At 37.3% G+C, this 15053-nt stretch overlaps 2 protein-coding genes across 3 annotated transcripts in view; one reads left to right on the top strand and one right to left on the bottom strand.

The window, feature by feature from the left end:
- The window catches only part of LOC103143857 (homeodomain-interacting protein kinase 2-like), a 77054-nt gene that overhangs the window by 61448 nt on the left and 553 nt on the right, over nt 1-15053 (bottom strand). The window lies entirely within an intron of this gene.
- Nucleotides 8031-14540, top strand: tnfrsf13b (TNF receptor superfamily member 13B). The gene is made up of 5 exons (XM_007560620.2): nt 8031-8179; nt 11073-11208; nt 12320-12436; nt 12786-13085; nt 13161-14540. Exons 1-5 carry the CDS (start codon nt 8108-8110, stop codon nt 13406-13408), a joined length of 873 nt encoding a protein of 290 aa, XP_007560682.1. The 5' UTR covers nt 8031-8107; the 3' UTR covers nt 13409-14540.

The following is a 15053-nucleotide window of genomic DNA, read 5'->3' as shown; positions in this document are numbered from 1 at the left end:
GTGCATCTCAAAAATGACATCCAACATACATTTGTAATGGATTTTATTTCATGTTTGGATTTTGCTGTGGATTCTTTCAGAACATGACAGGAATAGCCTTATTTTAGTAAATAAGTAAAAACAAATGCATCAATTCTTTTGTCTCACATGTGCTTGTCTGTGATATTTTACGACCTCTCGTTACAGTTAAGTCTACAATTATTCATCCCACTAGCTGATTTAGACAATAAGTCAGACTGGGGATGGCAGATGCTTAAATTGGATGCATTGTATTTGTATTTTTGCATTGTTTTTCTTTTTTTGAGAGAGAAAGATACATTTCTTGTTTAAATGAAATTTCTACATGCAAATCTGCCACGGCTATGAATATTTTTTTGTCCTAACTGTACTTTAAATAAATAATATTTCCCCATCTGTAATTAAATTTTTCCTCTCCACAAAAATCCAGCATATTTCTTTTTTGTTCGTTGTGATTTATTATTTTTTTTAGGGTTAATCCGACTCTGTATGCTCCATTTAAAACCTTCCACACTTGAGAGAGCCTACTTGCGACAGCATTCCCTCATATCACTTCTCATTTGCTCTCCCGCCCGAGTCGCCTCCGTATGACTCACGACTCTAAGTGCCGTGCCAATCTGAGGATTCACTTCCACTGTGAAAACATTGTATTCTGTAATGAACGTCGTGCTGGGGAGAGTTTTATTGTCATGTTGGCAGGCGAGAGGACAGATACCAGGATAAAAATGCACAAAGTAAAATAATAATAATGTTCCACACCGACACCAGCCAGCTATATAGGAGTTTTTTTTATGCGGTTTTCTTCTTTTTGAATGTCAATGTAAAAATGTCAGCTAACGCCGCCCATGGTCCAACAGTTTCGTTATTTCAGGTTAGAGCCAGTTCCGAAGCTTCAGAAAGATATGGTTAAGCCTCAGAGTGTGACCTTTTCAGAAAGCAAATGGAAAAATGACCAATCAAAGTTCGCCAAAAAAATCTTTTGAGATAGGCTTGTGATGCCTAATGTACCCATCTGTCTAGCTCTGAAACTGTGCAGATAGATACCAAATGTAATGGGAAAAATATGAGGCATTTGAAACTTGAAGGTGTTGAAATTAATTCAAAAATAAAATCCCTTCTAGATACATTCGCACCAAGGCACATTCCTTAATTTAAGTGTTCCACAAACTAAGTTTTAGTGATTTTTGAGGGGTCATAGGTTAACAGATTATTTTTTTTTCCAACCGCTTCATCAGTTTTTCAGCCAAATAGCTAGCCATGTAGAAAAAGTTTCATATTCAATATTAGTAAGGCGTTTCAAAAGATTCACACACATATTTATTCATAAGACTCTCAGAGGACATTTTTCAGAGTCACTTTTAGTCAGATATAACACCTGAGTTAGCAAGGACAATGTTAGCATTAGTCCAAAAGGGATTTGGATTACTTTATTATGTGGACCACTCTGCTGTTTAAGTTTTTATACTCATAATGAATACTGCTATAACTGGTAAGTGTCATCTCACTTTCTGGTTATGTGTAATATGCTAATATGTTGGGAACCTCATCCTAAATGCCATCGTGTGCAAATAGAAACCCTGGTTCTATGTTAGCTTTAGAATCTAGCTAGCTAATGTTAGCCAACATAAACAGGCCAACTCCGCTCAGAACTTTATATCAGTAAAATCAATACAATTCATTTAGAGACAAAGAGCTTTGCCATATTAGTTGGAGAACAAAAAAAATCAGTTTTATATATAAAAAAAGGGAAGCCAGAATAATCCAGTGTTACTAAAAAACACACAAGTCACTAGACATTCACTTTTAATATGCTGGCCTAGTCATTCTGCACAACTTGAAGCACTTTTAAAAAAAATACAATTCTCATACATTTCCTCCAAAAGTGGATAAGAGTATATTTGGGATCAGTGCAATGCCCAAAGACAATTTAGCATGTGGTGGGAGAACCTGAAATTAAACTCTCAACCTGCCAAATGGCTACACTTCCAAGTGAATCACTGCTGCTCCAAATGTCAAGCCTCCATGAACCCAGTGGAATAGAAATGATAAGAGAAAATATGTTCTATAGACAGGAGCAAATGTGACTCCTGAACAGACCACCAGTCCTTGTCCGTCTTTTAAATGAATTTTATGACACAAGCTAGACAAACACTTGCTTACATTTAAATTTGTACTCTAATCTGAGTTTGCGGCTTGCCAGATTTTCTTCCCCCAAAATGTGGGATTTGGGATCATAGCTCAGATATGCTAACCAGTTGCAAAAATAATGTTGTTGCCAAAGTTATGCATCATAATAACTGTCCAAAAGTTTACAAAAAAAAAAAATCCTTTCACCTGCACAGCATCCAAAACCAGAGGGAATAAACGTCCAAACATGCAACGTCTCAACCCCAAAAAAATTATGAATAACTATAAACCTTTAACAAACTTTAAGTGTGATGTAAATACTTTTTATTTTTTAGAATACATAAACATTTATAGGAAAATGGACTCAAACAGTAACCATTTTGTAGTTTTGATATTACTGATACGTCACTGAGCTGAGTTAACCTGTTTATGGTATTTCATCACTTCTCTCATCTAAAACTAAAACATTTCTTGGAAAAACATAACCATTTGTGTTATCATGTTTAAAACTACATTAAACAAATATGGAAAGATGCTCCAAATCTGAGGTTTAACTTTCTATTGTGTTCTACGTGAGCAGGCTGTAGTCTGTATTAACGACAAACGTTGGGAACTTGGGGAACTTTATGTAAAGTTCCCCAAGTTTCACAAATTGGACAGAAAAAGTTTGATAAGTAAATCATCTGTGGGAAAATATGTCATATGTGGCATATTTACCCACATGTGTTCACATGTGGAAGGTTTGCAATTGGATAATAGTCTTACTGAACAAGAACATAAACTACCTGACTTTAGACATCCTGAAGGGTAACATTCTCTTTGTGGGTGGAAATCTTGTCCAGTGGTTAATGATACATTCTATGCACACTCACATCCTTTGGATATGGGAGTATAGTTGTCAACAAGAACTCTTAATAAAGCACTTCTTATTCATCTCACACTGACACCTTTATCTTCAATATTGTCAGGTGTCACAGCTGGTATAGGAAAACCTCTGTTCTTCATCTTTACTGCAGGGTCTGCAGAATATTCCTGTAAGATTAAGAGATTTATGAAGAGCAAAATGTAAATCAATTCAATCTATGACTAGAATACTGAAGGTGTTGTTGACTCCGCTACCTAATTTCTTAATTTTACACTGCGCTCCATCACCATCTAGTGGCCATAATCAGCACTGCAATAAAAATGCCTTTATGAAACACAAATGGAGTTTGTTTTTTTAAAAAACAAACTCCATTTGTTTGTAGCAACCAAATTTCTAAAGAAATGACAAAAAGAAATAAATGAATACGAGAAATTCACCACAAACAGCTGGAATTGCTGAAAAATCTTACAACTAAACGTCCTCTGGTTTCATGAGTGCAGGTTCCTCTTCCTTTTTCAGATTTTGAGTAGCCATCTGCTGCGTCTAATCTGGGTTAGCCCAAGTCTCTGTGGATGCTTGGTTGGTTAAAGAGGTGTGATTGAAATAAACACCTTCTGATTCTTCAGGTTTCTACATCGACCACCAAGACATCCGCAGCACGTTTCACTGCACAAATAGGACAGCCATTTTGTATTGATGATCAGCTCTTTAGAAACACAACTTAAGTATTAGAATTTTTTTTTTCTAGAATTAATACTCTATACAGTAAGAATAATGTCCCACGAGTAGTTAACTGTATTAAAACAGGACACGTGATGTGCTTTAAAATGTGTGGCTTACGTTTCTGTGGGGAGGATTAATGGTGTTTTTCATGCCAGGAGATCCGGCTTCCCTGTGGGGCTCTGCAGCAGCTCCTTCAGAATTACTATGGGCCTCTAAGCAGTTTTTCTAATTAATGTTTTCCCTGCACAGGATGACAGTTTTTGGTTTGTGGCCATGTTTTGCAGGTTTGTAGTTGTGCTATGTACTCTTTCAAGTTTTGAAAGATGGTTTTGCACCACTCTCCATGAGACATTCAAAGTTTGGGGGAATTGTTTTATACCAACTTTCCTCTTGTTCCTTTTGTTTATACTCAGCTGAATTGAAATCCCACACAGGTGGACAAAAACTAACACTTGAAAACAAATGGCAGTAATTAGATTTATTTTTATCAGAGTACAAATGCATGCCACACTTTTCTCATTTTTATTCTTAAATTGTTTTTTAAAAGTTTGTGCTCTTTTCCTTCCACCTCACACCTCATTCTACCTCGTATCGTACCGCTGTCGCATAAACCCCAGTATAATAAATATAAGGTTGTAATTGTAAAGTAATTAAATGTGAAAAGTTTTTTGCAATGCCAGTCATTGTAAAAACTGAAAAGAAGCGGGCCAAGAACACGACCCTGTGGTGTACCTGTGCAGCTGCAGCAGTGAAGCCTCTGAGAATAATTTAATGCTGTTGGTCTGCTTTATGACAGCAGCTGCACATCAACGCCGTCTGCTTTTGCACAGCGACATCAAGTTTAGATTACTGAAGTGTAACCCCAAACTCAGTTTAGGAGGCCAGTATGAGTGGGAAACCATCAGAAAATTATTGACTAATTTACTGGAAAACCCTGCAGTTCATTTGTATGTAGTAGTTGGCATTTAAAGACTCATTTGCATTTGGGTATTTTAAAAAGAACAAATATATAATTGATGTCCACTCTGTTTTGTTTTAAAACGGGTCTCTGCACATCATGTAAAAAGCCTCTGAGCCTCTTTAAAGTGATCATCAGCCAATCTGCACCTGTTGTTTTCAGCATGCCAAGATCTTCTTGTGATCACACAAAGCGGAACTAAATTAGTGCATCTCAGGACAAAACTAACACCTTTTGATCATTTGCAACTGCACAGTTTCCGTTCGGTCCGACCAGCTGCAGCGGTGAAGCAGTCTGAGAAAATCTCTATTGAAGACCTGCTATGCTTTGTTCCTTGTCGATGTTACTTGTCAGTGTTTTATCCTGTCAATTTTGATGCATCTCTATTAATATTTTGTCTAATTATATTGGACAAAATATTGGGTTGCCAGCAGCAAGGCAACCCAACCAATATGAAACAGAACAAAAACACCTGGTGCATCATTAAATAAATAATTGGTTCCATAATATTGAACCACAAAGTCACAAACTGTTAAGACTGAAGTTTTCAGTCCTGGTTTACTTACTGGATTAACCGAATCCAACTGATAGTTGGCAGTCGAGGAAGACTTACAGTACAGAAGACCGCCTGTGTTCCTGTAGGTTAGGAACCACAGCCGTCAACGAATGGCTAAAATCTACAAAATACTCGAAACCTCCTCTAAAATGTTTACAGCGAGCTATTTTAATAGTTCAAACACCAAATACACACGCGCAGAAAACATCTTGGCGCTACCATAGAAGCTAACGTCTTCAGTCTTCCTCATCGCCGCTCTTTGACATGCAGCCAATCAGTGCAAAGGAACATAAATGGCACTCCTGGATTGGATGCTTTGAAAATGGGAGCTAATTGCATGTTTAAATAGCTTCGATCTTTCATATTTCAGCTTCCTGAATATTTTAGACATGCGCGACAAAAAATAATAATTTTAAAAAAAATCTGCAGAAAGGGAGATTTTTTGAAGAACTTTTTATTCTTTTGTGAAGAAACAAAAGACATTTGCAAATAGGTGAATCTGTGAACACTAGTCTGTGAACAGCTGATGACCAGTAGCTTAATCAACCACTATTAGCTGCGCAGTATTAAAGGTGATAGCTAAAAAATGGCAGTGCACCGTCTCAGTTCTGCAATCGCATCTTGGTGGGGAAACTGCCTTTTCAAGCATAGTTGTGGAATTTAATAAAAAGGATTTGGGAATAGAAGATTTAACAACAGAAGTAAATATAACAATTTTGGATGAATATTATTTTTGACTGACTTTCAATAGAAATTGTAAATGAAATGTAATAAAACTGTAATGAAAGTTGACAATTATGATGTAATCTAATCACTTTAAAAGTGTTGTTTGAGAAGTTGTTGGTAAATTAGACTGTTTTCAGATAAAAAGAGTTCAATTAAGTACTTCTTCACTAAAAACTCACTTATGTGGACATTTAAATGAAAATGAAAATATGAAATGTAAGCAAAACAGTTTAAGTTATAAAAACGCAGATGGTAAAGAAACATGGGGCTTTGAAATAAAAAGTAAATGGTCGATGGCTAAAGAGAGAAATTTTATGATCAGTGCTCAGTAATGTTCTGGGCAGAGAAACTGACCGAGTCTACATCAAGTAACAATGTATTTTTGTGAATTGTAAATTTTGTGAGTATATTCGTTCGTTCATTCAAGGTTCACAAGAGACAACAGAAAAAAAATATGAATTAAGACCAGAGATTAAGTCAAATTTTCTCCCCAGTAGTTTCACACTGACGTCGCGAAACTACATTTCCTTGCATGCGTTTCTCGCAGCTGCCAGAAATGCTCCGAAGTTCACTGATGCTTGTCAGCAAAGTCATTGCAGCGGCTTTATTTGTGAGGACTGCACAGCTGAGCTCAACCACATAACTTCTCTCTTTACTTTTTTTTTTTAAATACATGAAAGTCTGATGACTCAGAATGTATTAATAAATCCAAAAGGTGTCCTAAATTTTAACATTGAATAACTGTAGTTACTAACAAAAATGTAGTTTAAAAAAATGTATCAGTACCAACCTAGAGAAAGTAATTGCACCTCTAAACAATTGGCAATGAGATTTCTACATCACTATGGAGGGATTTGGCCCAGTCTTATTTGCAGAATTGCTTGAATTGAGCCATATGGGAGGAATGGTCTCCATAGTCAGGTTTAAGTTTGGATTATGACACAACCAGAACAAAACCCATTTAGAGGTTTACTTGCTGGTGTGCGTTGGATCAATGTCTTGCTGAAAAACCCAAGGAAGGGTCACAAATTGATCAGGGTCACGTCGGTTTGGATAACTTTCTTCCTTAAAAGGTGAAATTAGCATTTGAAAGAAGAAAAACAAGAGAAGAAATGAAAGAGGGCCAATGATTTTTCAAACCGCTGTACATACTGGTGCTAGATGAAGTTTGAGCTCATTTCTCTATAATTGTTCACGCAGCAGCTACTTATTCAAAGCAATCACTTCCAAAAAGTCGTGATTGCCATTTATAATTGCTTGGGTTTGTTTATTAGTGCCTGTTATAATTGCTATAATTACACTAATCAGGCTCCAGTGACAAAATCAAAACAAAAATATCATAAAGCTTCATTAATATGTTTTTCTATTATTAAAACCATTGCAGACTTTTCCTGTTTTGCTTCTCCCCATCAGACAGAAACAGTTTGTGTTTGCATGAGCAGACACTCGCTCAAATGATTACAAGCAGGGGCGCCGCCAGGAATCTTGGGCCCCATGACAAAAAATTTAATTGGGGCCCCCCCATGCAACTACTGTTACAGTTGCTTGAGTCCATCTCCATATTTGTTAAAGTTGTCACCATGTTGTGACAGTTTTCATGAGACAGATCATCTGTGAAAAGCATCAACCTCCTCCACCTCCTCCCTGAACTACTATTGTTAGCTAAATTAATGCACCATTCTAACCAAAAACAACCAATCAGAACCAGGACGGTCTTATTGTTGTTAATCAACCTCATTCACTCATTGCTAAATGTGCTAATGGCAGAGCGACAACTTATTGTTACAGGAAAACTGTTTATCTGCCGTCATTGGTAGCTATGCTAACTAAACTGAGCATTCACAGTTTGAATCTGCAAACTAAGCTTAGGAAATAAGTAGTGGCTTATAGTCCGGAAAATACGGTATATTATTTGATAAAATCTTTGAATTTTAGACTTGCAAATCAAATTCAATACTTTTCATTTAGTATTTAAGATAAATTACAAAGTTTACATGTTAAGTCCTAAGAATATACAGACTTTATGAGGGTCTTAACTCTGTGTGAGTGTTAAAGGGTGGTGGTGGGGGTCCTCCTAACACACTGCGGGGGAAGTCCCACACCAAACAGCGACATCATATCCAAATTAGTTTCCATGCAGAAAAACAGGACCGTCTCTCTCACACACCGTTGTCTTCAAAAACAGATTCTCCCCTCTTCTCACAAGGTAAGTGATCTCTCCTGCAGAAAAAGGAATTTTTTTTTGTGGCATTTTTGAATAAGTTGAATGCTTGTATAGAAAGTTTTGATATAATTCATCGAGTAGCCATATGTAGTTCAATTCTTTCTGCAGTTGAATTTACACAGAAACAAACCAGAAATAAAAAAAAGCAGCTGAGAAAGCCACCAAATAACAGAAAATACAAATTACGATCGTGATTTTTTTTTTTTCCTTTCTTTTGGCTATAAACACGTTTAAAGTAGTCGCAGGCTGAACTTGGTGCTTGGTAAATAAAAAAATAAAAAAAACAACAAAAAAAAACTACAACAGACTGCTGGTTGCTGGGGTGTGACAGATGTACTCAAGAATAAATCAGGCCTGCAGCTCTGAGCGCGAAGGCAGCCGAGGGCGGAGGAGATCTGTGAGCTTTTCACACTCCGCTGCTTCACTGCTCGCTGGAGCAGAGAGAGAAAAAGAAGATACACACTCTAAAGAGACAAACGTGTTTGAGCTCAGGCCAAGCTGAGATGTTGGTAATTATGTTTCTTTTCTTTTTTTTTATGGTGAGGGGGAAATGGCTCTAACTTTTGCCATGTTTGCTCAGAAAGTGTCTCAAAAGACCATAAGAATTAGCGGTGTTTGTAACAGCAGAAAACCTCCGCTGAAACTCTAAGTACGAATAATATACACAAATAATATAATATTTAACTGGCATGAGTGATATTTGGCTCAAGTGTTTGCACTATTCAACTGTAGAAACTTTCCCGAAGGACCAAAACGTGAAGCTTTGGTGTACTCTGAAGATCATTCAATAGTCGTTACTGTTGAGAAAATAAATTTAAAATAAGCTAGTTTTTAAAACTTAACATGTCTTGATTCAAATGGCCTAATTGTGGTTTTGAAATTAGTAATGTATTCTGGCTCTTTGACCTTTATTTTACCTGTAGTTACAGCAGATGGTTTGCTAGGATCATTTGAACTGCCTTTTGTCTGTGGGAAAACAATACAGTGGAAGTTGTAGCTTTTCACACTCATCTGTGAAAGGCCGTAAACACGGCAGGGGTTTCTGGCTTGAGAGAGGGTCAGAGGTAGCTCCTGGTTGGATGAGCAAAGATGCGCCTTATTTGAATAAATTAAATACAAGAGGATAAAACTTTCTACACAGAAGTAACAAATCAGATTTGCCCTTGCAATTCTCCAAAGATGTCTTTGCTTTTCTTTCTTTCTTTCTTTCTTTTCCATTTATGTCAGGTAAATGAATGTATGTCTCCGTTGTTCTGCAGTTTCTGGTGTAGGTTTGTGCATTGTCTTACTTCTAAGTTTATGCATTGTTTTATATTGGATTAAATTCTGTAATTCTGTGATGTCAACACGCATTGTTGTTTTCCTTGTGGCCAGACGTGGCCCGCCGAGAGGACCTGGGATCCAGAGGAAGAGAGAGCCAAACTTTTTTCCAAAGTTAACCTATTTTAGAATTTCTTCCTTAACATTACAAAAATAAGGAAATACTGTGCTGCCAAAATTCTAAAAAGGAGGCTACTTCAATGATAGCTGATTAAATACATTTTACACATTTAAAGAAACTAAAAATATTCTCAGACAATACAAGAATTTATCCAGTAAAGCTTCATAAAAAATGTGCCAGTGTCTCTTCAGGCTTAACAAGGGCCAAGTAATCAGATTACCCACTGATGTGTTTTGTAGAATAAATCTCTTATGAAATATAAAGGGCCATGTTTTTGTTTTTTTAAGACCTAAACAGCAAAGTGCTTTGGAATTCATAGAAAAAAATATGGGAATCAATAAAGTTCAAAAGTATAGCCTGAATTAACTTTTTTTTCTGAATGACAAATTAAGACAAGCCCTATTTTGAATTTTAAAGCCCAGTCTGACCCCAGCCCCTATTTTAAACTAAATGCTTAAGTTTCACTCTGAAAGAAAACTTAATATCCATCTGAGATTTTTGGGAAAGTAGAAGACAATTTCCAAATAAAACTACATTACTTAAGTGTTTTGATTTACCTCTACAAATTTAGAACCAACTTTATGTCAAAAACCTATAAGCATTCATAATGCAATTTTATGTTTATTAACTACCTGTGACAGAATAGAGCCAGCTGGGGAAAAAAATCATGGTGATATCTGCATAAAGCTTCACTTTGGCTGTAGATATATTCTTCCCAATATTAATTTAAAAATGTTTTATAAAATTGGACCTAATTTTGAGCTTTGGTAGAATCAATTTCAAACTAAACTTATATCCATCTTGAGTAACAGTGTATTCTGTACATTTTTCTACTAGCCTAAAGCTCAATGACTCAACCTGACATCTTAGAGCAGAAGATAAGGATAAACAGAAAGTAACTTGAAGACTTTCACAAACATGGGATCACAAGGCAGCCTCATATGCAAGGCCTTCGTAACATCATTTGTTGCCAACATAATTATGATTATGGCACTATGACCTGCCCTAAAGCTAGACTGAGTTTCACTTAAGATATATCGTCAACCAAGTGTTTCTTCTTACTTCTGTACAATGCTTATATCAGAATCAAAGATCTCAGCAACAGTAGAAAGTAGTTTTCTTAAATTATTAACAAGCTTCTTGAATAACAGCAGCTGGATATGTGGAAGTTTTTGACATTTTGCCATGTTAAAACCACAAACTGTTAATGGGATTATATAAGAGAGTGATAAATCAAGTTTGCTCCAAAGAAAGATGACTTAATAGATTTTATTGAAACCTAAAACAACAGATCACCCCGAAAATTACCAAAAAAAAAAAAAAAAAAATCTAATCCTGTGACATATCAGAGGTTTAATCAGTTATTAAAGACCATACACCGGCCCACTTTTTGACTACTTAAAAGTGTGCTCTGTGGGTGTGTGTTCTTTTCAGAGTGAGGGCCTCTGGGGGGCGATGGGTAAGGGATGCAAAGAGGGTGAGCATCCAGATTCCTTAACCAGATCATGTGTCCCCTGTCGCATATTATGTCGGAAACTGCCTACATCCCCCAGTTGTGCCGTCTACTGTGGTGAGTAAAGTATTCCATCATTTTCAGATCTTTTTTGGAAAAAGACATTTTGAAAACGCATTATTTTGTCTTCCACTTCAGTTATTCTTTATGATGTGTCATTCTGTCCCATACAGTTGAATCCAGAAGTTTACATACATTGAGTAACAAGATGTACACATTTTTTCTCACTGCCCAAAATTAGATCAGACCAAAATTATTTTGTTACATGTCAATTTGATTGCCGTCTCTTTAAGCAATGAGGGAAAGCCCGGTCTATGATGTCATGGAGGCACACCTGTTGGAGTATTTTAAGCACACACCTGATAGACACTTCTTTCTTGTTTGACACGATGGAAAAGTCAAGAGGATTCAGGCAAGGAAGAGAATTGTGGAGCTACACAAGTCTGCGAACAATTGAAAGACGCTTGAAGATGGTGTCACTATCCCTAATGAGTAAAGAGCATCATGTAGAAATATTGAAGAAACATCTAAAGCTGTCTGCCAATAAATAATAGCTTCGGCACAGATGGTTTTCCAAAAGGACAATGACCCTGTAACAATTCAGCCAATGTGATTGGCTTAAGGAAAATAAAGTCTAAGTTTTGGTGTGGACATCACAAAGAAGTCAGTCCTATGGAGAATTTGAGGACAGACCTGAAAAGGCAGCCAACAAACCTCACTGAGTTATGCCAGTTCTGTAAGGAGGAATGGGCCAGAAGTCCAGCAAACTATTGCAAGAGAATTGTGGAAAGAACCCCAAAAGGCTTTAGGCCAAGTCAGTCAGTTTAAAGATGTTGCTAACACGTACTGAGGGAATGCATGTAAACTTCTAATCTTAAAGTCACTAAATAAGTCTCTGACATGTTCTTTCAATCATTATTGTGACATTTACCAAATAATAATTTTGGTAATTCTGACCGACATAAACCAAGAGAAGTTTGGTCTAGAGTCTAGACAGTGAGGAAAAAAAATAACTTTTTATCCTGTGTATGTAAACTTATGGTCACAAGAGTAAGATCCCACAAAAAAAAACACACTGAAGTTCGCACTTGATGATATTACAAAAATGAAATGCGTTAAGTGTCCAAAGTCTTGTTTTTCTAACTCCTTTCACTTTTCTTTCCTTAAGAGGCTGCACTCTGCAGGGCTAAGCCCGGCCACTACTACGACAGGCTGGTGAGGAGATGTATGAAGTGTGCAGACATTTGTGGTAAACATCCAGCAGAGTGCTCCCCACACTGCCCGAGTAAGTACCACTCTGCTAGGGATTTAAATGCCAGATTTACAGTCAAGAATTCCAGGCAGAAAAAATTAAGAAGTCCTAGCTTGGCCATTGTCTATCTATGCAATTTCACTCGATTCCCATCTCCCTTCAGAGCTCCATCTGTGAATTTCTCCCACTGAGCTTGATTTTTCCAGTTGAATTTCAAATGGGCCAATTAGCAAACGGGAGGAAGAGTTTTCAACAATGACCTCGATTTTTGTGTTGTCTTTAAAATTGTTGTCTGACTACAATGGATTGTAGATTTGGCAATGGCAGCAGAGGAAGTGAACACAGCCATTCAGTAAGATATTCTTTTTGTTTCCTCCTTCAGCTCAGTCAGCTCTGACGGTGACCATAAGACTCCCTACTGAAGTTAGCAAACAGGCCGTGAACACCAAGCCACCTCTAGGACCTTTGGACCCTGTCATCCAATCGTACGCCCTCCTAGGTTTATGCGCAATACTGCTGCTTTCCAGCCTGTGTCTCGCTTTGGTTGTGTTTCTGAGGAGAGGAAAGGCCAAAAACTCAAACACCAAACCCACAAGTACCAAAAACCAGAAGCAGACAAGTGCAGTTCAGCCAGGACAGGAGTCTGGCTTTCCAGAAAGTCAGACCGGAAGAAGCCTCAACGGTTGGTGTGGTAAAAACTCAACAGACCTGATTGGTGAGGTTACTTTTCCTGGAATGTTATTTCTGTCATTTCTAGATTGTCCGTCCAGTTCAACCTATCCCCTTTACCGCGAGTCATCAGAGGATTCCTACCCAACGGAGACCTGCGTCTGCGTCCACTGTTTCCCTGACCTGAGGGGGCTCAGCCAGGACAGCAACAGACAGCAGAGACCATCCTATTCATTCTACCAGCAGGGCATCCTTCATAGAGCCCACATCCAAAACGGGGGTTCCATGTGGACAGGGGGAAGCCTGAGTGCCCAGCAGGAGGCAGCGGTGGGATGAGGTCCGTCTGCAAAACTAGAGCTGGAGGATTTCTACTTGGGATATCGGAGGTTGCTAGTTAATGCACAGTTGACTGATAAGGGAGTGCTCAGTGGTAAAACGCAGAACTTTGTGGTGACCTGCAGTATTTTAGGCCTAACAAGCAACCATGATACTTTGTTCAAACTAAGATCTAACTAGGTCTGTAGCAGACACATGAAACTAACTTTAAGGGATACTTTTACCTCATGCTTCTCAACGTAACATCTGTTCTGACATTTTTCTGTATAGTTTCTCCATGACAGCACTTAAAATACAGTCAAGGAGCAACAAGGCAACTCTGGTTATGCTGGCTTGTAAGGACATAAAATATCACATTTTGTCACGCTACAAACACAGACTTAGTGGATTTTTGTGGATTTTTACTCGTTTTTGTGGCAAACCAACAAAAACGAGTAATTAGTGAAGTGAGGGTAATATTTGCCTAAATGCAGTAAAGTAGACTCCCGCCCATTTTGACATTTAGTATTCACAGAGTCACCTTTTTTAGGACGTAACTCCAAATTTGTGAAAGATTTACTGACGTTTTTTCCTAGAGCATATCTTAAATATTCAAAAGAAAAAAAGATTTTAGAAAGTTGAAATACTTTTACACAATGCTACTTGACGAGCAAAGCAGCCAATCCAGGAGCAGCATTCATTTTACTTGCCACTGATTGGAAGCCCCCCAAAAAGTAAAAGTAAGGAAGACAGTAGATGCTAGCATCTGGGATGATGCTAAGATATATTAATATACATGAAGGTATATTCCATTTTAGACCATTAAAATAAGCAATTATAAATGTTTTAGATGGGGAGTCTGAACTGTTCAGATTTTAAGTATTCACAGTCCTCTGCTAATAGCAGAGGTCGACTGTACCGAACGTTTGGCAGCATTTTTCCTCAAAATCCCAATAAATCATGCTAAAGTTATTGTTTTAACGTGACAAACTGTGAGAATATTGCTTCTGTAAAGATTTGCTTGATATCATCCTTTTTTTTTTCAAAGGTTCAACTCTATGTAAAGTGCTTTGCTACATTTTCATAGGCATTTGCTTGTCTGCCCAAAACAACGAAACATGACAAATAAAGAAAATCCCAATGAGTGGTAAAATGAGCAGAAATACTTGACTACTAAGAACAAGTGTAAAGGTCAAAGGTTCCTGCAGTCATTTCTAAAATGATTGGGTAGAGATAGTCTCAAAGCTGAATACATGCAGCTTTTAAAGCCGTCTGGGGAAAAACCAGTACAGTGTTGAGAATTCTGAGTCACCACAGACGCTGATCAGTGGTTGAGTGATAAATCGACCTGATATGCAAACTCTTGACTGGTTTTTATTCTTAAACATAAAATCACAAGGTTTCAGTATGAGGGTATCAACCTTTCTGAAGTGGGAACACAAGGAAAGAATATTGTAGAGGATATAAAAGTGTAAACAAACCTAATAAAAATTTTGGGTTTTTAATTGTTCAATTCAATTTCAGCATTCCAATGGGTGTTTTAGTTTTCAGTTTCTGGCTCAGCAGTTCCAAAAGAAACGTTTTTATATGCATGTCGACTTGGCTTTGATCCTGTCTGACGCTATAAAATAAAAATCTCTCACATCCATCCTCTGCTTTGAGGTGT

This window comes from Poecilia formosa, unplaced genomic scaffold (assembly GCF_000485575.1).
Source record: "Poecilia formosa unplaced genomic scaffold, Poecilia_formosa-5.1.2 Scaffold4, whole genome shotgun sequence".
NCBI classification, from domain to species: Eukaryota; Metazoa; Chordata; class Actinopteri; order Cyprinodontiformes; family Poeciliidae; genus Poecilia; species Poecilia formosa.
Note: the sequence above shows the minus strand (reverse complement) of the source record. Positions and strands in the feature narration are given on the sequence as shown.

Excerpts from the sequence above, each read along its gene's own strand:
- tnfrsf13b (XM_007560620.2), top strand. The coding sequence starts at position 8,108 with ATGCAGAAAAACAGGACCGTCTCTCTCACACACCGTTGTCTTCAAAAA. Across the intron at positions 11,209-12,319 it reads CAGTTGTGCCGTCTACTGTG|AGGCTGCACTCTGCAGGGCT; the intron begins GTGAGTAAAGTA and ends TCTTTCCTTAAG. Across the intron at positions 13,086-13,160 it reads GACCGGAAGAAGCCTCAACG|ATTGTCCGTCCAGTTCAACC; the intron begins GTTGGTGTGGTA and ends TGTCATTTCTAG.